The sequence below is a fragment of the Numida meleagris genome, chromosome 3 (genome assembly GCF_002078875.1).
Source record: "Numida meleagris isolate 19003 breed g44 Domestic line chromosome 3, NumMel1.0, whole genome shotgun sequence".
In the NCBI taxonomy this organism is placed as follows: Eukaryota; Metazoa; Chordata; class Aves; order Galliformes; family Numididae; genus Numida; species Numida meleagris.
In genome coordinates, this window is record NC_034411.1 from 107106586 (window position 1) to 107133704 (window position 27119).

At 41.6% G+C, this 27119-nt stretch overlaps 1 protein-coding gene across 2 annotated transcripts in view; it reads right to left on the reverse strand.

The window, feature by feature from the left end:
• INTS9 (integrator complex subunit 9) overlaps positions 1-27119 on the reverse strand; it is a 70994-nt gene that overhangs the window by 36148 nt on the left and 7727 nt on the right. For both annotated transcript variants that reach the window (XM_021392400.1, XM_021392401.1), the window contains exons 3-9: positions 25709-25769; positions 23605-23667; positions 20109-20248; positions 18394-18480; positions 13438-13558; positions 11291-11425; positions 5281-5392 (exon numbers count right to left, since the gene is read on the reverse strand). In XM_021392400.1, the coding sequence (XP_021248075.1) occupies positions 5281-5392; positions 11291-11425; positions 13438-13558; positions 18394-18480; positions 20109-20248; positions 23605-23667; positions 25709-25769 (719 nt within the window). The remainder of the gene's footprint in view (positions 1-5280; positions 5393-11290; positions 11426-13437; positions 13559-18393; positions 18481-20108; positions 20249-23604; positions 23668-25708; positions 25770-27119) is intronic.

The following is a 27119-nucleotide window of genomic DNA, read 5'->3' on the forward strand; positions in this document are numbered from 1 at the left end:
CCTAAAGAAGCTGTGGATTCCCCATCCCTGGAGGAGGTGCTCAAGGCCAGGCTGCATGGGCAGCCTGATTTTGTGGTGGGGTAACCAGCTCACAACAGGGGATTGGAGCTCGATGATCTTTAAGGCCCACTCCAACTCAAGCCATTCTATGATGACCCTTGGAAAAGATTCCTTCTTCTTTCACTCAGACATCAATTCACCCAGTTCAGACAAATATTGAGCTCCTCGATTTCAAGAGGCGGCAGGAAGATTTCATCTAATAATGGACTGGTTAAAGAATTTGTGCAGGCTATGAAAAATGTGGGTTTCATTATTAAGCCTTAGAGTTTGAATTTGCAGCTCTCCCTTCCCTGCAGCCATTGGTTCGCTATGGGAGCCTCAAGTTTTTCTGTTGAAAACCAGACACTCAAGATTCCTGGGGCCAAAGAGAAAATAATAGAGGGTAAGGCCTTTGAGCAGATGCCAGCTCGAACCTCAATACCCAGGAAAGTTACAGAGATAGTTAGCATTCTGCACTAAATAAAATCACAATCCAGGGAATGAAATACTCTTCCATCCACAGACCAGCCCACCAACCCAGGCATGATGGCCCCTTGAATCTCATATTCCTGGCCACACAGCAATGCGCCTTTGAAACTGTCCTGGTGAATGCTCCTAGTCCTCAAGACAGGGGAAGCCAGCAATGCAGCCATCTGACTCCTGGCAAGACTGTGTGTCAACCTTTTCGCTTAGGATATACTAGTCAGTTCCTTGGTGCAACTTTGTCTTCATTCACCGTAGATAGTGGGCACTAATTCTTGAGGGTGTTCTTTGTGGTTCTGTAAAGGGAGAAGGATCACCACCCAGCTTCTCCAAAACAGGGATGAACAACTGCACAAGCATATTGCTTTCCATGCAAGTAGCAGGTCCAAGCTGGCTCTCTGCACAACTTCCTACAGTTGTAAGTAAGAGGACACGTTTATTTGAAAGCTGTTTAAAGCCCAATTTATCTCTGTGACTGATGGATGCAGTCTCTTGAAAGAAGTTGTATAATAATCTCGGCATTTCAAATTTAGTCTCCTTCAGTAGCTCCATAACAAGTTGTTCAATTTACAGCTCACAATGAGATACTTGCTTTTCAAACAGCTGCCACTGCAAGGTCAAGTCAGCACCTAAAAAGCAAACTGTGCTCTTTTATGCTTTATATAAACATGCGCACATACAGAAAGGCATGACCGCACACGCACGCAACACATCCCAAAACTGTCCTCGCAGATAGTCTGGTAATTTTGCTGATGATGCCCCAAGCAATGTAAAAATACAACTGCTTTTCTCAAGCTGCAGAGTGCTGGTATGGCAGTGCTGTACCATAAAAAGGGGGTTGGGGCTGAACTTGGAGACAAGACAAAGTGTGTTTCAGCGCAGCACACACAACGCGGAGAGCAAATCAAGCATGTGACTTAGTAACAGTGGGAATCAGCTTCTACAACTCTATGGGCTGGAATGCAAACAGAGATCAAGGCAAAATTTTCACACGTCCATTTCTGTGGTTCACAACACTTATTCACAAACTGCCATTGCCTTATGATACACATTTTTGGAAAATTTCCAATGACTGCCTTTTTAGCAAGTATAGTTTGAGCTTCTTGTGAAGTTCTCCAAACATTGTGGGAATGAGACAACATGAAATCTCTTGTGCTCAGCTTGCCTACACTATTGCTTTTCACAGTAGCCTACTGGTTTTTGGACTTCTTCGATGGCTGACTAGACGATCTTAGAGGTCTTTTCCAACCTTAATGATTCTACGACTCTTTACACATTTACAAGAAGACTGATCTGCTATTTTCTTCTCTTGATGTTGGGGTAGATGTGCAAGTAGTGCTGGTAAGAGACTGCTCTATCACTGCATTATTCATAGAATTACTTGATGTCATCTACCCGGATTTCTGCAAGGCCTTTGACGTGGTCCCCCACATCTTTAGCTCTAAATTGGAGAGAGATGGATTTGAAGAGTGGACTATTCGGTGGATAAGAATTGGTTGGAAGGTCACAGCCAGAGGGTTGTGGTCAACAGCTCTATGTAACGATCAGCGTCCCCCAGGGGTCCATCTGGGGACTGGCACTCTTTAACATCCTTATCAATAACAGATGATGGGATTGAGTGCACCCTCAGCAAGTTTGCTGATGACACCAAGTCGAGTGGTGCAGTTGATACTGCAGAAGGAAGGGATGCCATCCAGAGAGACCTTGATAAACCCAGAAGGTGGGCCCTAATGAGGTTCTGCAAAGAAAATTGCAAGGTTATGCACTTGGGTCAAGGCAATCCCAGACATGTACACAGACTGGGAGAACTCACTGAGAGCAGCCCTGCTGGGAAGGACTTAGGGGTCCTGGTTGATGAAAAACTTATCATGAGCCAGCAGTGTGTGTTTGAAGCCTGGAAGGCCAATGGAATCTTGGGTTCCATCAGAAGAGGGGTGGCCATCAGGCCAGGGTGAGGGAGGGGGTTTATTCCCCTGTACTCTGCCTTCGTGAGGCCCCAGTTGGAGTACTGCATTCAAGTCTGGGGCCCTCAACACAGGAAAGAAGTGGAGCTTTGGAGAGAGTCCAGAGGAGGGCCACAAAGATTATTAAAGGGCTGGAGCGCCTCTCCTATGAAGACGGGCTGAAGGAACTGGGCTTGTTCAGCCTGGAGAAGAGAAGGCTGCAGGGAGACCTCATTGTGACCTTCCAATATTTAAAAGGAGTCTACAAATATGAGGGAAATCAGCTTTTTTTACAAGAGTAGATAGTCATAGGTCAAGGGGGAATGGTTTTAAATTAAAGGACGGGAGATTCAGATTAGATGTTGAGGGAAGTTTTTTACTGAGAGAGTGATGAGGTGCTGGAACAATTTGCCCACAGAGGATGTGGATGCCCCATCCCTGGAGGTGTTTAAGGCAAAGTTGGATGGGGTTGTGGGGGACTTCTTCAGGTCAGCGCATTTTTTTTTTTTTGCAAGTATCACACAAATTCTGGATTCTTACATCATTTTAAGCTTCTATCTTCCTTTCATTTTTAATTGTTTTCTAATTTCTCTGCATTTATCTCTTTTAAGATAGAATTTGGCTTGAAGACATTCCGCAAAATCCTCAAGGTAGTTGAGAATGTTTCTGTAAACCAGAACAACTTGCGCAGATAAACACCCACCTGTATCTACATATGTAACACATTTATTTATATGCATTCATCTTTCGGATTTAGTTTTGGCCCAAACTACAGCTTTAAGACATTGTTTAATATTTTAAAAGCATTTTAATTAACAACAGCCTCACTATTGTTTACTTAGCAAACAGCTGCTACAGTTTAAGGCAGTAGTGACCACCAAGCTGCTTGCTAAAACACATGATTCGGCGGATATCTTGCAGAAGAGTTGGCAGCAAGGCAACCACTCCTCAGCCTCTCCAGTACAAAGACTAACACCTCTGCTCAGACTCTCCTTGGTAGTTCAAGGTGATAGAAGTGATCGTGTTACCACCTGTCCAGGGAGCAATAACCCCCCCATAAAGGTCCAGAAAAGACAGAGAAGGGCAGCACATCTGCATGTACCACAAGGTCACCAAAGCCTATCTGTAACAAAATTAGCAAAGCTTATAAACAATGAAAACACAGCCTCTAATGCACACGCACGCATATATAATTATAGGCATCACTTAGGAAAGGAAGCCACAGGTGTTAAGAATTTACAGAGTTTCAAGGGGAGGTCGAACACATTCCTGGAAGTGAAATCCACCGAGCATTACTAACTACACAAAAAGCCATGTCTGACTGAGGAAATTCCTGAAACAAAAATAGTTCAAGGCTATGAGATTATGAGGGGTAAGTATCATATAATCTCACGCAAGTCTGCTACTACTCTCTAGATATCTTCTTACAGTCCCTGCTGGAGCCAGGATGGTGACAGATAGGATCTTTGGTATAACACAAGATCATCATCTTCATAAAATGCCAAAACGCACTCTATTAATAGGTATTTATATCACAGGTAACCATCCTGACCCTGTAATTCATATTTTTCACATAAACAAAACCCACATGATTTTACCTTGCTCTTCTCACTTTAGGACCTATGACTTCTGTTTGAACCGAAACGTATCTTAATTAGGGATATTTGATTTTGATTTGGAGAAGGCGGGTGATGGAGGAATCTACCACATCCCTTTTATTATTTCCCTTCCACTACTGTGGCAGTCCCATACCGAGACTCTGAAATATTACGAGGATATTCAGCATCTGTGAATATACACAAGGATTTAAAAACAGACATAGCAAAGTATTGTGTTTTTTATTTTTAATTCTCCAAGGGTACATTTAATTTTTAAAAGTAAGATTAAAAACTATTTACACTTCAGTTCCATTCTCACTTTTATCCTGCAACCTTGGGTAAGCCACCTAAATGCCACAGCTCAAATTTCTCTCAGTTGTGCAACGGGGACCAGAACACTTGCTTGCAGTGAAGATCCCCTGATTTAGACTTCTAATGCCTTTTAATAATCTTTTTAATAGTTCTCCTGTAGTGAGCGTTTTAGTTCTCTTGAGAAAGGCAACTCATGGCAAGACAGACATGAGAAAGTGGCCTGATGACAGAAGGGTGAGAGCACAGAAGAACTGAGGTGGGGGAAGGGGAGAAAAGGAGAGAGCTGCACTGGATGTGACATTCTGAACAGGCTGGAAAATGCAGCCATTCACACTGATACCACAGCTTTGCAATTATCAGCTTTTCCAGCTGTGAAAGCGTCTGATTAGGTTTTGTATTTCTGGGGTCTATAAATATATCTTGATATATTTTTTTAAGCAGAGATTGTGCTATTTGCTTTTGATATATTTAAAAATCAGGTGTAAGAAGAGAAGCAGATGTGCTTGTTTTCAAAACTGAATGTCATAAAAAAGCACGCAAAGATTTTATACCGCCTGATATAGAGGAAGGAAATAGCAATATTTCAGATGGGAACAATCTTCAGTACCTATGCAACATGCAGTCTGTTGGCAGCTAAGCGACATACTTAGCAAACCAAGAGCAGCAAATGATTAAATCTTGTCATACCTGTTCCATTCCAAAACATTTTAGGTACAACTGGTGTCTCTCTAAGCACTTACCGTATTAATGACATCAGGAGCACATCGTAAAATCTAAACAGCTAGTTTTATGCCAGAAGATATGGCTGGACAACTTACTCAATTCCAGGAATCTCAGAATTACTTCCCACCCAAAGCAATGAGTAAGATGATAAAATACGCACAAGACTTCTTTCAATGACCTACCCAAGTTGCTGCAGAACTCTCCTACCATGCCATCTGGGTTAGCAGTAGGGATTTGTGTAAGACCCGTCAGGATGAGAACATCACTATTTTTAAGAGAAGCCTGGTCCATGGGCTGAAACAGAGCATAGTGAAATAAAATGAGTAACATGAGAGTCATAACATAGGTTTCTCTGCTTTGCACCAGAAGTACTGCAGTGCATAACAGATACAGTCATCAAGAAGGAGGACACATTAAACACTTTAAACTAGTAATCCCTTTATCTGTGAAGTTAATAAAAACACGACTGTTTACCTGCATATTTAAAGCACAAAACAAGCAATGGAACTGTAACTGGATTCAAAGTGGTATTCTCCATAGACTAATCATTTCATGGCCTTAGGAGCTGAACAACTAAAAAGACAATCATCTGTTGAGGATGTGGCAGTGCAGTCAGGAAGGGTTTCATTCTTTTGTTCGTATCTTGGCTGCACTAGCTTCCAGTCAGCTTCCTTTTGCAAATCACGGTGTCAGCTTTGATTTCCAGTGCTCACTGTCCTGGGGGGTACAGCTGCATTTTCCCCAACAATTCAGTGGATTCTCTTTGAAAGAGGTGAGATCAGCAAAGGACTTTGGGCTTGAAGCTTTCCATTTTGCACGTGAATCTCAGTTCAGCCCAGTTTCCTCCCCTGTCTTGTGAAGCCTGCTTTTCTACTCACAGTATTACAACCACAACGTTCAAATGCTCATTTAAGACTGTGCAAGCCTTTTCAGAAGTTGGCTCTGGTGAAATGGGAAATAGCTACTGCTGGTAGAAACAACAGATTGGTTTAGATTCCTTAACATTGATAAATTTTACTGAATAAATATTTACTTGTATATCTTAACTTTTTACTGTAGCTATACAATCAGGCCAAACATACAAGTATTTTCTTAAAAGTCAGTAGAAAACATGACTTGCCTTATCACCCTCCTCACGTGAATCACACCAGCACTAAAGCTTTATCCTGTATCTCTCTTTGAAGACTGTGCTAGGGGCTTCACAGTGAAATCCGTATCTTCAGAGGGCTATGACCACTGGGCCTGCTCTGCATGTTGTACTGATGGCCTGCGGTCATAGGTACAATCCCAGATTATGTGGTTGAAGTGCTGAGGGTAGTTATCACAAGCATCATCTTGCACACTCTCTAACCATGCCATGCCTGCTTCCTGGGGACAGAGGAGTTTACATCTGCACCATCTATCCACTGGCCCACAGAAGTAGCAGAAGGACCAATGATTTAATAGCCCAAAGAAATATTGTGCTGATTTGGCCACTGGCAGGTGGTATGTTAAAGCAAACGTTGCTTCTACTTTGACTGTGTGTAGAGGTGTGCACTTCACCGAGGTTGATCGTTTGACTTATTTTTATACTGGCATTTCATTAAAGTGGCATGTAAAATGTATGTCCACTTTTCTCTACTAGAAAACATACACTAAAAATTCAGAAATTATACTTGTGTACCTGATAATAAATATATATATATATATATATTCTTGATAGTCAACACTCAGCATAATTCAATCCTGAAGAGACAAAATCCACTTGCAGACGAAGTATGGCTAAGGGGAAAAGTTATATTTTAGCCTCACTCTGGGCTGGGATACATCATCCACAGCTACTGTTCAAACAAAGGAAGGCGACTGCAGCCAACTGCATGGTATTTTATGGTTACTTATTCTTGATAGACTCTCTTCGGTCTCACCAACCAGGAAAGATTTCTACCCTTCTACCAGAAGAGACTGATGAAGAGATCTCTTCTACTGAACTCAGAAGATCACCGCACAGTTAGTTGCCCGTCGTCCCTCAATGCTATTCTTAATTAGCTGAGAAAGATCTTGCTCTCACAAACATGAAGGGGAATTTCACACCAATTTCAATAGAAGTTTACACTGTGCACCACCTTGTTGGACCAGACCAACTACGTTAGATTTATCACAATCTTTGGACACGCTATGGAGTGTCATGAAAATGAAATGCCAATAATGCAATAAAAAATAATATTGAATCTGCTTGTGATAATGTACATTATGATTACGCCGTATTAGATACACATAATTTCAGCTGCTATTGCACTGAGAGGGCTTGCATCGATTTTTGTGGGTTAATGTAAAGAATATGCCTTAAAAGGCTTTTAGCGACATGTCTGAACCTGTGCTGTCAACTCCTGTTCTCCACTTCGGTGCCAACAGGCAATGGTGTCAATTCTAGCCTCAGCAGACAGCAAGGCAACATTTTCAACAGAGACCATTTGCCATAACACAGAAATAAAAGGAACAATTAATGGTGTCAGACCTAACTCTCAGATGTAACATAACTCTGTAGATTGTTGGTATAATCTATACGTAACTTAAAACTTCAAGAAAACTCTAAGCTGTAATTTATACCAAAAAAGCAATTCCATTCCCTTCCCATGGCATCTAATTCCTACTTGTGCTGCTACCTCCAACATGACATCACTAAAATCCCAGTGCTGGCAGGAGGGAGGACATAGGGGAAGGACGATGGGGTCCTAGGCAGTTTTGTTCAGGTGAGATTAACCTCATCTGCGTACTGAGAGAAGGAGATGATTTCCAGGCTACTACTGTGTATTCTATACAAGATGTAAAGAGGAAGAAGCATTGTTCCATTAGTACACCCAAATAAGCTGTGTCTTCTCATCCTAAACAAAATACTGATGAAAGCCTGGTCACATTATACTGATTTTTAATAACTATGGAGGGAGTTCCAGACTACTGGAAACGCGCTAAGACTTCAATGTTACTCAAAAAAAATCAGGATATGTTTTTACATAAGCATGCTGACTAATGGGTTATCTTTAAAAAAAAAAACAAAAAACAATGACAACAAAGTGCAGTGACTGTATTCATACACTGGAGTTTCACTATGACTGCTCACCACGATTCTATGGAAGTCAAACAAACAACTTTTCATTTTGATGAAAAACCACTGGATTGTTGAACACAATTAAGGTTTTGTGCCAACAAAGATATTTTTACTACTATATAACATCTGTCAAACACATCAAATAGATGAAGAGCTCGTTGGCAGGTCTCAAAAACTACTAGTCCTTATAGAATTATCACTTTGTAGGAGCTCATAGTGGTGTTCATGGGGATTAACATTAGGTCAAAATCTATCCATTGTCTTCAACAGCCATCTGGAAGAAAATATATAACAATGATACCTGATATGCAAATGATCATAGAATCATAGAATAGTTTGAGTTGGAAGGAACCCTTCAAGGGTATCTAGTCCAATTCCCCTGCAATGAAGAGGGAAATCTGCTAGGTCAGATTGCTCAGAGCCCTGTCCAGCCTGACCCTGAATGTCTCCAAGGACAGGACACCCACCGCCTCTCTGGGCAACCTGCGCCACTGCCTCACCACTACTACTGTAAAAAACTTCTTCCTTATATCCAATCTAAATCTCCTCTCTTTTAGTTTGAAAATGTTTCCTCTTGTCTTATGACAATAGGCCCTGCTAAAAAGTCTGTTCCCCTCTTTCTTAGAGTCCGCCCCCCCCCCGAGGTTTTTCATTCCTGCGATCATTTTTAGGGCCCTCCTCTGGATGTGCTCCAGCAGGTCTCTGTCTCTCCTGCACTGAGGACTCCACATCTGGACGCAGTGCTCCAGATGAGGTCTCACAGTGCAGAGCAGAGGGGCAGGATCACCTCCCTGGCCCTGCTGGCCATATTTCATTTGATGCAGCCCAGGATATGGTTGGCTTTCTGGGCTGTGAGGGCACATTGCTGGCTCATGTTCAGCTTCCCACCCACCAGTACCCCCAGGTCCTTTTCAGCAGATAGGCTGTGCTCTATCCTTACGTCCTCCAGTTTGCACTGATAGCATGGGTCGCCAAGACTCAGTTGCAAGACCTTACACTTGGATTTATCGAACCTCATGAGGTTCACCTGGGCCCACTGCTCAGCTTGTCTAGGCATGTCTGAATGGCATCCCATCCCTCAAGCATGTCGACCACACCACTCAGCTTGGTGTCACCCGCAAACTCGCTGAGAGTGCACTTGATGAATGTCGATGTCATTGATGCAAATGTTAAAGAGCACCTGTCGCAGTACTGACCCCTGAGGGACACCACTTGTCACTGATCTCCACCTGGACATTGAGCCATTGACCACCAGTCTCCGGGTACAAAAGTGATAAGATACCTAATAACATTTGTGATGCAGTGAATAACAAGAAAAGGACAATCTGAATGCATTCTCAATTACTTCATAAGTGATTCCTTCAAATTACACGTTAGTAAAAAATAATGCAAAGTGCAATGGACTGTATGCTAAAAAAACGAGGCTCTAATCCACCATTTGGCATAAGAAACAGTGTCAGTAGAATGAAGAGTCCAGTTCAAACCACTTCCTATAGAACCACAGAATCACCAAGGTTGGAAAAGACCTCTAAGATCATCCAGTCCAGTCCAACTGTCCATCTGTCACCAATATTTCCCACTAAACCATGTCCCTGCAGCCTGTAGCATTACCTGGGATTGTTGTGGCCAAAGAGCAGGACCCGGCACTTGGTCTTGTTGAACTTCATCCCACTGGCCTCAGCCCAGTGATCCAACCTGTCCAGATCTCTCTGTAGGACCTTCCTTCCCTCAGGCAGATAGACACTTCTCCCTTACTTGGTGTTATCTGCAAACTTACTGAGTGTGCACTCAATGCCCTCATCCAATCCATCAATAAAGGTATTGAATAGGACAGGCCCCAATACCGACTCCTGGGGAACACCACTCGTGACCAGTCATCAGCTGGACTTAACTCCATTCACAACAACTCCCTGGGCCTGGCCCTCCAGCCAGTTCTTTACCCAGCAAAGAGTGTACCTGTCCAAGCCATGGGCTGCCAGCTCAGTAAAGTACTGTGGGAGAGAGTGTCAAAGGGTTTGCTGAAGTCTAGGTAGACCACATCAACAGCCTTTCCCTCATCCACCAGGCTGGTCACCCGATCATAGAAGGAGATGAGGTTGGTCAAGCAAGACCTGCCTTTCATGAACCCATGCTGGCAAGGACTTATCCCCTGGTTGTCCCCCATAGTCCAAAGTTTCTCCTCACAGAAGTGTCACATTCATGCCTTGATAAATACTGCTGGTTTTCCTTCTGCGGAGAGCCACAAAAGAATATAGCCTAGGCCAGGTTGAAGCAGATGATTAAAAAAAAAAAAGGAGAGACTGATGTGCTGCATGCAGGTAAATACAGACACGCTATCTATTTATCTGTTGTAGCTGTTCAGTTCTTGAGATCAAGCTTCTAAATGAAGGATGCTCTGAAGCAATGCTCTTTAGGAGATATACTCACCTTGGAGGAAATTACTTACTGATCATGAACCTGACACATTTTCAAAATTATTTTAAAATACCTCATGCTAATATTGCTTTCAACTATTTTGACAACTTCTGAAGCACACAGTACCGCAAACTTCAAGCTATTCTTTGCACAAAGAATTTATGGATCTAGAGAGAATTAATTTACTGGAAATTACATCTACAGCACCATAAAGACTTTGCCCTCAGCAGAGCGGGGTGGAAATGTTGGCAGCCAGTTAGCTATCATTTCTCCCAAGGAAGGATGTTTCAGAAGTGATATAGAAGCAGTCTGTGAACTGTCTGTAAAGACTCTCAGTGAAATATGGATTTTTTTTTTTTTAAAGTCACTAATGGTCTATTGTTTAACTCTGTTGAAATTTTCCTATTTAAGGTGATAGAGAATTTCACAGCTGAGAGTAGGTTAACATCAAATCACTGATAATAAAGCATTTTAGTTGCCTTTCCCTAGTATCCTGTCTACTTACCGGAGTGGTATGTCTTCCTAATGCGCATTCAAAGTCCAGCCAATTACTGACAGAGGTACATCTGTATAGTTTCCTAACTGATCTGATCCCAGCTGGGTGAGCCCTTCTGTTGTTGTTTTTTTGTTTTGTTTTTTGTTTTTTGGCAAAGACACTTGCCCTTATAGAAGTCTATCAGAAGTGGCTGTACCTGAGGGTGTGTTGTAAGCAGAGAAGATCCTGAAACATAGGAAACCTTCTCATAGTGCGACTGGATAATCCAATTGGAACTTCCAAGAGCGTAGCCTGAGCTGAGAGGGGTGACCTGCACAGCACCGAACAACTCCTGAAACACACAGGAAGAGAGATTAACTTGAGAGCCTGAGAGAAATGAGAACAGGTTATTTTACCATCAGAGATAACAACCTAAAGTTACTTCTGCTATTCAAGGCCCTTATGAAGCTGGTATTTGTCTTATGTCTGCTGTCTTAATTTTCCCAGGTCTAACAGGACACAAGGTCTGAGAAAAACTTTTCCTGAGGTAGAGTCTTCATCAGGTCTCTCTTCCATGTTAATCCTCCAGTAGCCGAGTTCACGCTGCACCATAATTCTCACTAGAGGAACTAATTGTGGTCCATCTGGCTTTGATGTACTGAGGAAGTTTGTAGGGGCTTTAGATCTTTGAAAACTCTATACTCCCCTGGGCAAATTTTATCAATACAGTAGAGAAGGAAGGGCAACTTGTTGTGTACTGATATAAAATTCTGTTTGACTCGCACATTTTGCTATAGAAAATGTATATTTAAAGAAAAACTCATTTTACAATTTTACCAATTACTTAGTTACAAATGTTCTTTTTTTTTATTATTTTTTAATGCTATCTACTGGTGATTTAAGAACTACTCCCTGCAAACTCAATCCAAATTCCATCTTCAGCTCTGAGCACAAGCAACCTGTCAGCTGTCTCCTTTCCAGGTGTCATTAGAAAGTGTATTGCTTTCTGTACAAAGCAATGTGTTATAATTGTTTGGAGAAAGGAAAATAAGCCTCCATGTATACCTCACTAATGTGTTGTACTTTCTGGTTACTGAATAATAGAACAAGCATTCATGCAATACTAATGATTTTTCTAGTATCCCAATACATATTTGGATGCCTCTCAAAACAAGGTCTCCATTCCTCTGAGTTCGTAAGCGATAGAAAACGGACAACAAACCATTCTTGACACTGCCACATCTGGGGTTAGCTGACTAATTAGGCTTCCATTCTTTTAAAAGTTGGTTTTGGGAAGAGATGAAGTATGCTTTAGAAAGGTCTCTTTTTTTTTCCTCCCAGTAACTATAAAAGAAGAGGTGCAGATCTAAAAAGTGGTGAGATTCACCCACACTGTGAGGATAGTCAAAAGTGAACAGTAACCACCCATCGATACTGAAGAAGTGCAAGTACACTCATCCTGTTTGGCTGCTAGACAAAACTGCAGCTGTTATTTACACCATGTTAGTGATGGCTCAGGGTCTTTTTTCACCAGCTGTAATGCAGTATCACACAAACAGAAATCCATCAAATTCAGTTTGTAGCTGCACTGGTTATTGCTTCAAACTGTCTTACGCATAAACAGTAGTCTCTGAACTTTACCCATTGGTAAATAAAAGGGAGCAAACAAAAATTCTGGCGGCACAACTTACTATAATCCACCTTTTCACTTCTTATGTTGGTGTGCAACAATAGCAGGGATCATGGTGCACATGCTGCCCATAAGAGAAGAGTGTATTGCAGACTACTGAACTGTTGGTTCAGTTCATCCTACAAACTACACTGGATTACGGTTAACAGCATTAGAGGCAACAAACCTTAGCTGAGAACCTTGGGAAAGGAGTGTTTGAAGTTCAGGTGGAACCATTAGGTTTTGTTTACAATCCCTAATTTGCTCTATAAAAGAAAGCAGAGGCCGAAGCACTCAAAAGATTCCCAGAAGTGAGATACAGTAACTCAGAAGGGGATGTGGCTTACAGACAGAGAGGATACATTCATTTGGTACATCCTCCCAGCTCTCAGCAGGCCAGACATCAATTCTAAATTCACAGGTATGCCTTAAAATTGGCCTCCCCTGAGGAATAGGAGAAACAAATGGATACTCCTCATTTTCAACAAACAACAACCCTTCCTGGGAGGCAGACTAGGGTGCATTTCAATAATATACAATCTTGCCTTACTTTCTCAGGTCAGAGTAACTAGATGCTACACAGGATCTAGAAGAAAAATAGAATAGGAAGGGCATTTCTCAGGCTTTTGTAGGGAAAAAGCTGGAAAGCAAGAAGCTGTTAATATTGACCTGAGGAAAGCTCTGCTGATACTCACAATTTTCTGGGAATATCCCACTAGCTGGATCTTACTGAGAGCAGCATTCACTTCTGGCATGGTGTAGCACTTCCTCCACATAGACACCTCCACTGCATCTTTCAGAGGGGCTGGCAGCAATCTGCAAAGATCAAAAGGATCAGGGTATTTTCAGAACTTCCTGATGGACCACCACCTTTTATTCCCATTCATATCCCTAGATATTTGATTTTCCCCTTTTCCTCCTCTTTCTTTTAAATATGTGTGGTGCTTCAAAGCGAGGAGCAAAGACTTTCTGCCTGTTGAGAAGCAGAACCATACTGTCCATTTTACCTCACCCTAAAGACTGCTCTCCTTCAGCTTTCTTACTGTTGTTCCTATCCAGGTCTTTCTTCAAAGTAGCTGTGGTACAGGTACTACAACAACTCCGGTGTTATTTTTGCCACTGATGAAGGATGTTTGCTGACCTGACACGTCAACACGAAATGCACTACAAGAATCGGTAGAGATGACTTCCATCAGCACCTACTTTGTATATCCCAGTACTAAAACTAATAATTTTAAAATAAAAAGTAAGCTGCAAACTTGCGATTAAAATACCAGTACCGGAGTATGAGCAAACACGGGCTCTGCTCTCAGTTTTGACACCACTGTCCTACAGGAGCACGTGTCCCTGCACTTCAGATTCTTTGCCTTCAACTCAGATACCCTGCTCACCCTCGGAGCGTACTGGCAACACTACATTAGCTGACACTGCAGAGCACTCTGATATCCCCTACACGGAAGTATTTAAGATGCTTTACACCAAAGAAAAATCCATCCATTCTGCTCTTCACAGACACTGCAAGTTAGCTGGACAGCGTTGTCAAGGGAAGAAGTGAACCGTAATGTCACAGGCTGTAAGAGAGATGGCTAACTTCTGGGAAATAAATCTTCCTTAGCAACATGAACTGAGGCAGGAAGCAGCACAGCTGCCAAATGCCAAAGAAGAATAGGAATTTTTTTTTTGTATATTAAACCAATGCTAAATCAAAGGCTAATTCAAACCAATTTCCAAAGATTTATGGAAATTGGTGAAGTTTCTTTGATCAATTTGTTTAAAAGAATTTAATTTATTGTTATATCTACTAGGTCACTGAACTCCTCCATAATTTAAGATAGTGAAGAAAGGATTAAGACCAGCTCTTGCCAAGACCGCTGTACAGGTCTAGTGTGATAAGTGTAATTCCAGCACTTGCTGGCTGAAAGCATACTGCGCTTAAGGAAACAAACAAAGCGTTCAAGGTCTTTTTTGGGAAGTCATAAGCAACAAAAGGCCAAACAACGTGGATAGTTGTCCACCACTGCACTGAAGCAAATTGCCTGTAAAAGCCTTTAACCTACCATAAGAAGCATTTAGTGCTGGATGCTTTCAGGAGCTCCTCTTCTGGGAAGGGGAGAATATATCTCCAGGTAATGAAGAAAAGCGGGGAATTGTCCTTGGTGATAGAAGCAAGTTCCTCTTAGCTTTGACTCTGGCTCTGTTGTAAACATACTCTGATTCCTAACAGAGACCAGTGGGACCAGTCCCCAGTTGTTTCATTCTTTCCTGGTTCCTCAGGTGTGCCCCTGCTCACATTCAACCTGTCATTTCTAAAATCTGCACGCATTCCTAGCGGATATTTTCCAGTTGTGAGTTTAGCTACTAACACTACAGTAACAACCTATTTGGATCACCTCGTAACAGCCAGATGTATGCGGGTAGATTCAGGGACAGTCAACCTACAGCCATGACCAGGGAGGTATTGTGAAGCAGCACGATCCAGTCATTAGACTGGATCATCCAGATTTCAGTCTGGAGAAGAGGAGGCTCAGGGGAGACCTCATCGCTCTCTATAACTACCTGAAGGGAGGTTGTAGTGAGCTGGGGGTCGGCCTCTTCTCTCTTGTAACTAGTGACAGGACGAGGGGGAATGGCTTCAAGTTGCACCAGGGGAGATTTAGGCTGGACATTAGGAAATACTACTTTCCTGAAAGAGTGGTCAGGCGCTGGAATGGGCTGCCCAGGGAGGTGGTGGAGTCACCGTCCCTGGAGGTGTTCAAGAAACGTTTAGATATAGCGTTGGGAGACTAAGTTTAGTGGGGTTGTTGGTGGTAGGTGGATGGTTGGACTAGGTGATCTTGTAGGTCTTTTCCAACCTAGCTGATTCTATGATTCTATGATTAGTATAAAAAAATTCAGGCTTAAGAAGCTCAGGGTTTTGTATTCTTCACTGGGCATCTACACAGAGACAGCTGCTCCTGTTTAATGCAAAGGATAACGTCTGGTATACAACATAACCTGTTCTTGTTTGGAAGGAGAGGAGGGTGTTGGTACCAAAACAGAAGAGTGCCCTTGTTGTCTGCTACCCTCTTTTGGGAAATGCCCTTCCAGACACTTTTAGAAAGATGTTAGAGAACATCAAGCAGGCAGTCACCAAAGTATCTTTCATAAGGCAAACTTCCTGTTTAGCCCCCTGAATCCTAATCAGCACGACAAATAACCTAAGCATCTAGAGAGCTTCCAGGAGACTGCTCATTTCAAATAAAAACCAATGGCAACAGAACTTGCTAAGCAATTAGTTTAGACTGGATCAGATAATGGAAAAATGTAAGCCGCTATAATGAACTTATTATATTTTACACAGCATTTGCATTTAAAATGCTTCAGTGCTTAATCTAATGAAGATGATAATACTTTGTGTTTTATACTAACTATTCAGAGTAGAACTAGCTGAACTGCAAAGCAGTAATGATGATTGATCAGCCTGAAAAATTAAAGTTAGACTCGGAAGTAATAAGTACTTTGTTCAAGCAACAGCCAAGAATTTAAAAAAAATACACCAAGGATCATATTTTCTTAAATAATGGATGTCAGTCTAACCCTGCATGTGCCATTAGCCAGGTATTAATTTGTGGATCTGTGGATGTTTGCTCACATGCTGTAATAATCAGTTCCATAAATGCTTGCATGACACTTGCCATCAGGAATCTCAAAACATTTTGCAAACATTAATTAAGCCCCTGTTAGCCATTATGGTGGGTAGAAGTTCCATTTTACAAAGGCATAGGGAGGTGAAGAGAGGAAACCTCAGAGTACAGGCAGGGCTCAGTTGGAAAGAGAATTCAGATTTGGCCTGTTCTAGCCCACAGACACCACTGGTTCATACCAGCCTCAAGGCTGGGTTTAGAATAGGAAGATTTATAACAGCTGCAGGGCTGCCAGTTACATTTGGTTATCTCCCTTATCGTATCGTTTCTTTGCTCTGCCTCTAGATTGTATATGGAAAAAGTGTACATTTTACCTCTAAGAGTTGGGGGACCTGACATCTGATTGAGGTTCCCTGCAAGACATTGTTCTGTAGCAGTGCTATGTGCTCAGCAGAGGTCCTGTAAGTGGGACAGAAGGGTGGGTCCAGTCTCTCCTGGGGGGTGGGCTCTTGCACTTTCCTCTCACTTCCATTGGTACCTCATTAATACAGCTACTTGATAGCAGAAAGGAGGAACCGTGGATGCTAGGGTACTTCCCCAGCAAAGGGAGACAAAAAAAATACTTATTCTGTAGCAGTCAAATCAGAACAAAGATCACATCTCTGAGTTCACTTGTGGAATAGTCAACAGCGTGTAAAGTGCTAGCCAGCACTTTTTCTAAAATACGACCACCAGGAAAGTGACATTAAATGAGCTCTAAGATATATGATCCTCCTTTAAACCATGCATACAAAACACAGGCACTAGTGTGACGAGAATAATGGCTCCAGCTCTCTTTCATCACGTAACTGTGAGCCTCAGGAGTCATTCTAGTCAGGCCAGCGGACTTCTAAATTAAAAAACACCACTCTGATGAGTGTACCTCAACCAGCACAAAATCCTTATCGACCTTATCATCTTTAGTTTTGTTTCACATCTTCATTTTGTTTCCCTTCTTCAGAAAAGCGAGTTACTCTGCTGAGATAAGACTGCTCCTGTGCTCAGTAGGGGAGTATGTTATATAGCTAAACATATGTTAATTTGGATTTTTAATTTCCTTGCTCTGTGATATTAGAAGATGACAAAACTACTTTTACAGCTTAGGAAATAATTCACTTTTAGTAAACTCTTAAATCAAGCCACATTAAGAATAGAAAATAAGATCAATTAAAATGCACAAAGCAGCATTTAAAAATAACTTTAACCACGTCTGTATTTAAAATGCACTAGCAACAAAACTATTTCCTCTATAGAACATATTGTGCACCTGAAGTTATCTTCACTTCCAAGAAAAGCATTAGCTGCAGTTAGTAAACTATTAGGAAAAGTTTTGGATTACAAACACTTCCAAAATTCTAGAGGCAGAACTTTGAACGCTTCAAATCTCAATTTTGAGCAACCTTGATTTGTATATTGATGGAGTAACAGAGGTAGAGTTTCCAATTAAACCTTCAATTTGTTTCTAAACTTTAAAACAGTGGAAAAAAAAAACCAACAAAAAAACCCCCTTCTGTTGTGCAAGTGTGAAAGAGGTTACAGCCTGTGAAGAAAGGTGGCACTGCACTGTGCTTTGCTCCCAGTGACTTCTAGCAGTTCGTTGTCTTGACTTCCTTAGCATTTTGGCAAACATGAAAGTAAATATCAGTTTAAATTAAACTTCGTAATATTGTATTGGAATATTTTTAAACAGCTTGCTAATTTCATCAACTTCTTATGATGCTAGCACAAAAGTCTGCCATTTTTATCTACCATCATGGAGCTACACTATGTGAGGGAAGATAGGGGAGGCATATGACTTATCAAGTCCTCTTCCAGGAATCAAGCTTGTGTAGTTTTTGTACAGCACTTAACTGTTTTTGCAGCTCAGTGGCATTAGCAAATCAAACCTCAAATGGTGGCAGCTGACCAACCTTTACACTTAATTCTAAAGCTTGGTTAGAGTTTTAGTGTTTTAAGTCAGTCACCCTCCCCAGATGGCTTGTTCCTCACCTCTGTACCTCCTTGTTCTTCCACGTGGAGGCAGACTGAGCCTTTGGCACACGTTCAATGGAATTCACCAGTTCTTCCATGAGAAGTCTGAAACGACACAATAACTAAGTTACTGGTATTGCAGCCTTTCAGGTAAGACATAACCTGGAAAGATTTGTCCCAAATCCTTCCAAAACATCACACGAATTGTAATGCTATCAAGCAGTTTTAAAGAGGGCTTCTTCCTCCAGAGGCATTGCAGCAATTAGCAGTGCTACGCCTGTTTTCCTGCTGAGTACATCAAATTTCAGCTAGTCCTGTTCTATCTGACCATGACACTAAAAGGATCAGGATTATTTGGAAAGGAGAAGGGCAAGAGGAACTCCCAGATCTCTCCTGCTATGCAAGATGATTTCTACATTACTGCCTGCTTGCCATAAGGAATGAGACAAAATATATAAAGAAAACTTGTCAGGTGATGTCTGTCTGTTCACCACTTTGAGAAGTCAAGCACATTGTCAGAGGGAACCCTCCTCATCTACAAGTGCACAATACAGTAGTTGGCACAGAAAAATATGTCAGTCATTAAAAACTGTTAATATGGATTTCACTACCCAAAACTAAACAGCACTTGCAATTGTATGCATGCTTTCCTTTGAAGGCAGGAAATGACAGATTTAACTGCAGAAGAATAGTAGAAGAATTACCTGGGATGGTGAGAACCATACCAGAGTCAACCTTCTAACAAGACTGTGCTCGTTACCTTCAGCTATGGGCCAGGAAGAGCCCAGAGATCTACTACTAGTTCATATTTACATAATTCCTTTCTCTTTCAAGGGTCTTTAGTTTTTGTTTTTACACAAAGGGAGAATTATTCTGGTGTGGAAAGTTTGCATAGGACCTTTAATAGACAAAGGTTCCTGGCCTAAAGTGCTTACAGCAGAAGTTCAGAAACCACAGCCTGATCTGATTTCTAATTATTGAACACGGCAGCTGCAGTGCATGAGAAATGCACACAGCACAACTCCAGTTAGACACATCCAGGAAGAAACCTGCAGCCTCTGCTTGCTGGAATTGATCTATCCAATCAACAAACTTAGGAAGAAAGTACTACCAAATTAGATGACCAAATACTAAGGTTTTGACAGCATTGGAACACCTTGCATTTTCTACTTGTCTTGTATTTCTTTGCTTGTTCTTTCTTGCTGTTTTTCTTTGTGCTTCTCTTTAGAGCTAAGAGCTTTTGAGAGAATCTCAATTGTCATTTGAAACGAAGCCAGCTTGAATTCCCTTCCATGGTGTGAAGACTGGTATGGATCTCAAATACTGAAAAACTACAAAGCAATAATCTTAAAAGCATTTATTAACATATTGGTGACTTCTCTTTTGTTTAAGGGAAGCAGAGAGGGCAGGAAAGATCTTTGATTCATGGTTCTTGAAGGTCTGAAGCAGCCTATACAGTAACTGCTGCTCAAGGTGTCTCAGTCCACCCAGGATCTACTATCCAACATCTGCCTGGACTCAACACAAAACATCTGCTGTAAATGACAGACAGTTCCAGAGTTTGGGAAACACTGAGTTAACACGTTTTCAGCACTAAGGACTTGGCTGGTATTCAGCTACTGCCTAAGAGCCTCTTCGGAACATTAGACACCGCTCCTCTACCCATATTATCCTTTACACCTTTTCCTCAGCAGTGATGAAAGAGGAGCAGAGAATATCAAGGGGCTTTTTACCTGCCAATTTGAACAGTGGGCTCAGTGGCATACACTGTTCCAGTGAATCCTGTGTACTCTGTGATATAGGGCAACGCCATCATGCAGTGATAGTTTGAGATCAAGATTACATCCACTGTGGAGAGGTCAAGCAGCTCAGTCTGAAAACAGAGGAAGGAGATCAGCAACATGTAACTCCTGCATGCAGTTTAAGCAATGACAGAAAAACTTTGTTGTTTTTTTTTTCTTAAACTTAATGTTGCAGAGAAGCAAGCAGCTTAAAAATAAAAAATAATAATGGGAGGGTGCATATGTTAGCTGCAAAGATTAACGTTTCCTTTAAATAAACAAGATTCACTAAAAGGCTCTCTAAAATTATTCCCTTTTCAGATCTAAAAAGGAAACCATGTCCTGGGTTTGTCTGTCTTCTGTGTAATGAAATGGCTGCCGTTAGGGGAAGCATTATCATTACACTTTTATCAAAGAACTGATGGGTGCACTTCCTCAGTGAGGAATGATGGCTGTCCAACCACCATAACTTCTGCACTAGCAATTTATCAGCGGGTCTCGTACTTTTTATGCTGCATATGGTACTGTACCCTAGGAAAGAGATCAATGTACGTTGCATTTATTCATATGCTTACAATAATTTATATATATTTTCCCAGACTAAATGCTCGGCATCTTTATCATTCACATTTTCTACAGCTAGAGATTAAGCTCGCTCATATGATACCACAAAACAGATGGGTGGGTCCAATTTGTTTTGAAGTGACAGTTAAGACAGCAGTTCAGAGAGCGAAAGCAGAAGATTTCACACATTGTTAAAGGAATTTTAATTAGAAATATTTACTGGTAATGCTATAACACAAATGGTGTCAAGCCAGAAATTTACAAGATATATGACCTCTAACTCAGTTATTATAGAGCAGCTAATGGAATCCAACAGTCATCAAGCACGTATTATCTGATTACAAGGCTTGGTCCAGCAATTTGAATAGAAATGGCAAGAAAGTAGGTCACTTGTCTTTTCAGAGGGCTGACACAGTGCTCTGGTGACAAGCTGCTTAACTCACAACCAAGCGTTCACGGTTTCAATCCATGATCACAGATGATTTTAGAGCCATGATCTCCAATCTAAGTACAGTAGGTAAACATGACCCTCCAATTCATGACCGGACACCTTTTATTTTAGAGAGCTTGCCTGGCAGAAATACACTACATGGTTATCAAAGAGTCTGCTGCTGCCTGCTCCTACCAAGCTGGTCCTTCCCAGTTTGGTTTTCAGCTGTGTCCAGGCTACACAGAATCAAATGGAGAGTCGCTCCAGGCCTGAGCTGAATCCCAGCCCAGCAAGCCACGGGGAGGTGGAGGATGCAGACTATCACTTTCCAAGCTTAAGTGTCCCATATCTCAGCATCCCAGAAGCATTTACTAATAGGATGAAAAGGGTGTAAAAACCAAAACAAAGTAAAATCTTCCCTGGGATTCGCAGCAATCTCAGTAAAAGTGCCTATGAAGAGAAGAGATTTAAAAATGTTTCTTGAATGTGAAGTGAGAGAGACTAGAAGGTTGCCAAGCAAAGAAAGGGCAGCACTCTGCACTCTGACATGTGGAAGTGTACTCTGCTGCTGAGACAGCCTCTTATCACCTTGTGGCTTCTGGACTACATTCAAAATTTGGCTTTCTTTGGCAATGGTGTTCCTGGAAGTGATAGCGTGATTCTTAAACTAACCGCTTTTGCAGACAACTTTCTTCAAAAGTAGCGGTGTGGAACGAGAAAAAGACAAAGCCTCTTTCACGCAAGCTCCTTCTTATTCTGTGTTGTCAAACACTAGCAACGTTTCTACTTTGCTGATGTGTCTGCTGGAAATGCTCCTGCAGACAGGGGAGCCTGTCAAGCTGGTGATGTGCGCTGTGTATCACTAGCAGATCTGTTCCTAGTGCTTGCAGAGAGGACTTGGCATCTGCTGGGAACCTGGGGAACTGAAGCATTTGAGAGGCTATTTGCACAGCCCCTGAAATGGTGACATGTGCAGCTGGTTGCTATCTTCTAGTCACAAGGACTGCTGGAAAACAGTTACATTCAGTGATGGCATTGGCATAATGGAGCTGCAGGTCCCCATCAGTCATATTTCCAGCTACAGATGGGGGTATTTTCCAGCCAAATAAAGTAACCAGAGTGGTGAGCTGAAGCACCCTAAATCCCAGTAGGTAATTGTTCCTGTTTATGGCCTCAGTTCCAATGGGAATCCAGAAAGTGCACTCCAACCCTCCCTAAATCTGGGACATAATGGCGCTTTCTACATCCCTGCTCTTCTCCAGGACATTAATCAAAAAGCACAAAAGAATGCAGAATTATTGTTGTGTTGTTTTTTTTTTTCCCATTTGTTTCATTTTGGGTTGTTTTGGTGATTAGGTTATATTTCTTCCTGCTGGGGGAAACAGCAATTGCACAGAGAACTGCCGACACTGTTTCCCAAAACCAGTACCAGAGCTGCCACCTTACTTTGAAGAATCAAGATTACAAGAGCCAGAAGCTCCAAGAGGTGGGTTTCATGGTATCAACAGGCATAAATCCCATTGCTAGTACCCTAGAAAGCTGGCAGCAATCTTCCAAGACAGATTTGCAGCTCACATCAACAAGACCGGGCAGAAAGGAGAAAAAAATCCCTGCCCAAAAGCAATCCCAACATGAAATGAAAGAACTGATGCTATCACAGCCTGAACACAGCTGAGGAAAGAGGATACTGTTCTCAGACTATTCACCATCATTCATCCTCACCACTCTTTGCTCACCTTTGCATTCTTTCAGCTCTCCTACAGAGAGGTAAACCCAGTTATCCAAACACTTTCAATAGTCTTGCTTTCCTCTCTCTTTTTTTTTTTTTTTAAATTGACACGTATTCTTGGCCAAACCAACCTAAGCAGCAGCAGCTTGCACAGCTATGTCTATGCAGATATGAAGGTACAGTTCTTTTCTCAAAGTGGCACTGATGAATAGCACAAAATGCAGTGAAACTCTGTAACCCAAATTTGCTGCAGGCAGGAACAGCAGGTCTGACTGCAGCCCTGCAGCACCAAACAGTGGCTTAACCACAGGCCTCTCAGTGCAGCTCCAAAAGGCAGGCCATGCAGCCCTGGTCAGAGACTTTCCTCCTCTTCATTCACTGCCTTATCCAGATCAGCACTTGTTTTCTGACATAATCTAGTCTGGATCAGTTACATTGCCTTTGGAGAGCCCATAACAAGGACAGTTAAGCCTTTCTTATTCTTTTGTGAGATGTGGTTCTGCTTAAGAAGACCTTCCAGATCATAGCAAACCATTGTAGAAAAGGGATGTTTCCATCTTTTTTCCAGTGTCATAGATACTAGAGGTACCTTAACCCGACCACAGGGGTTTTAGTACTACTATTTACAGAGTCATAATAAATTAGCAGGAATCTGCTAATAACAATAATTAAGCAAATTTCTCACACACTAACTGATTTTTAAGTAAGGCTTTGAATTAACTTACCTCTGGCAAACAGAACTCTGGCACAGAATCCACAAACACATGGCCAGAGCACTCCTTCAGCTCCTGTGAGAAAAGCACATCAAACAAAAAAGACACAAAAACACAACACCATTACTCCAATCCAGTGAATTTTGCACTTTCAAAACCTTTTGTTTATCATGGGCAATTTCCAGCCCTATCCTACATTGTATTTATTCCCCTTCCAGACATCATTCATTATAAGCAAATCTTCTGCAATTGGTTTTGTGGGAGATGAATCCCTATCTTAGGGCACTTGATGAAACACCCACCAGGGATCTAGGCTCCACATGGCACTTTTGTTCTATTTATCTCTATTGGATCTCTAGTCCTCTATTTTCTCTTTTTTCCAGAGGTGACACTGGAAACTTCTTTCAAATGAAAAGTGACATTCTTCCACACTACGCATGGAAAAGAGCAAAGAAAAATATTCTCAACTCTAATCCTAGCCTACCTCACGAGGTAGCAACCTTCCACGCTCTTCCTTCTCTCACAAATGCTTCTTTTGCTTGTCCCAAAGCATGCGGTCTAAGCCAACTTCAGTCTGATAGAATTAAAAACTGAATCCAATTCTTAATAATTACAGTGCACCTGCCAACTAATAACGAATGAGCAATTACATCTAGTGGCAGAAGTCTCCTAACCTCATCTCAAGGGAGTTCAAAATGATTAAAACTAGATCGCAGCAAATTTCAATGCCTCTCCTGCACGTAAGTTTTATAACTGTCATCCGGAGAGTGCTATAACAGAACGTCCACCCGACATGATAAAACATCTGCCTTTGACTCCTTCCCTTGCCTTTTTCCAGCATGGGTCAAAGTATTTACCATTCCAAGCAGCTACGATGGTCAAGGTGAAGGTATGAGATGCTGCCTTTGAATTTTTAACACACGTTTTCCATTGACCCTGCGCAAGTTTGAAGATTCTCCTGAGCACGCACTGCAGGAGCACCAAAGAAATGTAAATACCTCACTTACAAAATATACTGACAGCCTATTTGTTCTTCAGATAGAACAGAATTCAAAGGCTCTGAGACTAAAGATGGAGTTCAGGAGAAGCAAATTTAAACTAGGTAACTCCATTCCTGCCACAGAGTGTCTGTAACTCTGTGTTTCTCAGCCAGCACATGCTCTGAAGAGAGCTAATACTATTTTACTTACAGAAAGTACTGCCTATATAGTTTCTTTTGTCTCCAATGAGAAGAAAACTCAGGTCTCAAATCTATGACCTTCAGTTTTCTTGCCTGTAAGAACCAGATCAGCCCAGAAGTCCCCTACAAAAGGGACTATTATTACCATTTTCCTTTCATGCTCATGTAGTTGGAGAACAGTCTGTTAGAAGAGTATTTTCTCTACCAATAGCTATTGCTGTACATATTTGAAAAATATCTGCCTATTTTACTAGCATCTGACATATTTTTGTGTTCATTGTTCCCCTATGGCAGATCAAGCTGGATGCTGCAGTGCCTAGTTTCGGTTGAAGCCCAGATAAATTCTCATTATAAAACTACTGTAATGAAAAGAAGGGAAAAAAAAGAAAAAAAAAAATGTCTCTAATAGTCGAGTCAGTCCTGTGTCTTAGAATTTAGGAGGCTGGAGATGAAATCCTCCCTGCTACGTCCAGTGGCAGAACACACGAAGCCAAAGCTTTTCTTCTGTAAGAAACCTCCCATGGGGAAACCATTCACTTGTAGCTTTCCTGTCTAAAAAAGGGGGATGATATCAACCTCATTTACAAGTTAGCTATGAAGCTTTACCGTCATAAAAGCGAGGCTGTTGAATAAGAGGCACTCTACAAAGGTAAAGTACTGTTATTTATGTAGCTCAATGAAACAGGAAAATATTCAAACTGATGGTTTCTGCATTTTAAAAGGATATTTTAAAAAGCTACCTCTGAAGACTGAAAGCCTCAGAGTTGCAGCTAACATTTGGTTTGGAAATGTTCTGCTCTACATCATGGCTGGTAACAGTACACACAGAAACCTTGGCGATGAGTCAGCATGATAGTATTGCTCCTGTAGTGCAAGCCCCTACTCTGTCCGTTGGCTTTTTGCATGGCAAGAAAATTCTAACCATCAGTACATTACCTTGTCCAGAAACGTGCTTCCATCTTTCAAAACTAATCCAGGAAGTTTGGACAGCCTGGGGCTGCAGAAAGAGAGAAGAAATTATACTGAAATACGAATTCTTTCATTGTCACTCGCTGAGCACAGATCTTCTGTTTTGCTGTCAGACAGGAAAAGAACACCATCTCTGTTTCAGGGAACTAACAATCTCAATAAAATAGTTTCACAGTGTTTAAGTGTTCACTGAAATGACTTTTACAAATCATCATTATGACACTTACACATTAAAAAAAAATAAGAGGACGACACATGCAGGGAGTTTGATTTTAGTCCTTTACGATGAGAATTTCAAAAAGGCTCAGTGCTATTTAAGTTGCCTTAGGTGAAATTGGCTGTATAAATGGAAGAAAGATAAAGGCAGCAGAAAACTTTATGTCTGAAACAATACATAAGGACTGTAAAAGTGAATCTGCTTTGGGACAGAAGATGACAAACGGTCACTAGTGTGAAAGTGAAGTGGAAAGATCGACACCGTGGCCTCAGTCATTTATGGACATAGAGGGTGTGATTTTATAGCCACGTAAACCACGGTTTCATGCTCTGAAGACCCACACCAACAGCTGTACAGGCATGTAGCTGTGTTGGAAGGAGAGAGAAGCAAGCAGACTTTGTTGTAATTGCATGTTTTATGCTGACAGCAACAGCAGCCCCTGCCCCTCTTTTTAAATACATTTGTGTTTTCAAATGCTAATAAGGAAACTTCAAGGATAACAGTGTAATCCTGAGTTTACAGTAGGAATTGCTTCAGCATTTCATGCCACTACGCTTCACAGTTACACCTGATTTTTGTGTGAGCCTATAGCTTAGTTCTGAAACTCCTGGTGACTCAGATTCAAGCACACCTACAGAAATCCAGAAAAGCTGAGGAAATGAGAGAATAAAATCTGCCTGGAACAAAGCCCTGTAAAAACTTCAGATTCAGAGACAGAACTTGAGAACCTGGTTGCAGTGAAACGTGCAAGTGTTTTGCACTGAACTCTGAAGAGAGGAATGCTTACGCGCTGTAAGGGCTTTTGAATTTCAGTTCTTGAAAATAGGAAGTGACTCAAAGGCTCAGAGGAATCTTGTGTTTAAACTAACATCAGCATGAAAGATCTGTTCCTAACCGGTACTCCAGCAAGGCACAAGGAAAAGGGGGAAATAAAGACTCATGGAGTCAAGGCAGAAGGTAAGAAACAAGCAGAAGGGTGTCATAAAGAAGCAGCAGGAGAAGCTATACCAGAGAAGCATGACCCTCTTCTGAGGATGAAGAGTAATTCTGAAGAAGTCTGGTGATATAAAAGATGAGGTGCCTAAATGTACTCCCAATAGACATGCTCAAAAGCACAGATTGAGTACTGTATTTCAGAGATGGGTGGGGAGAGCAAATGAT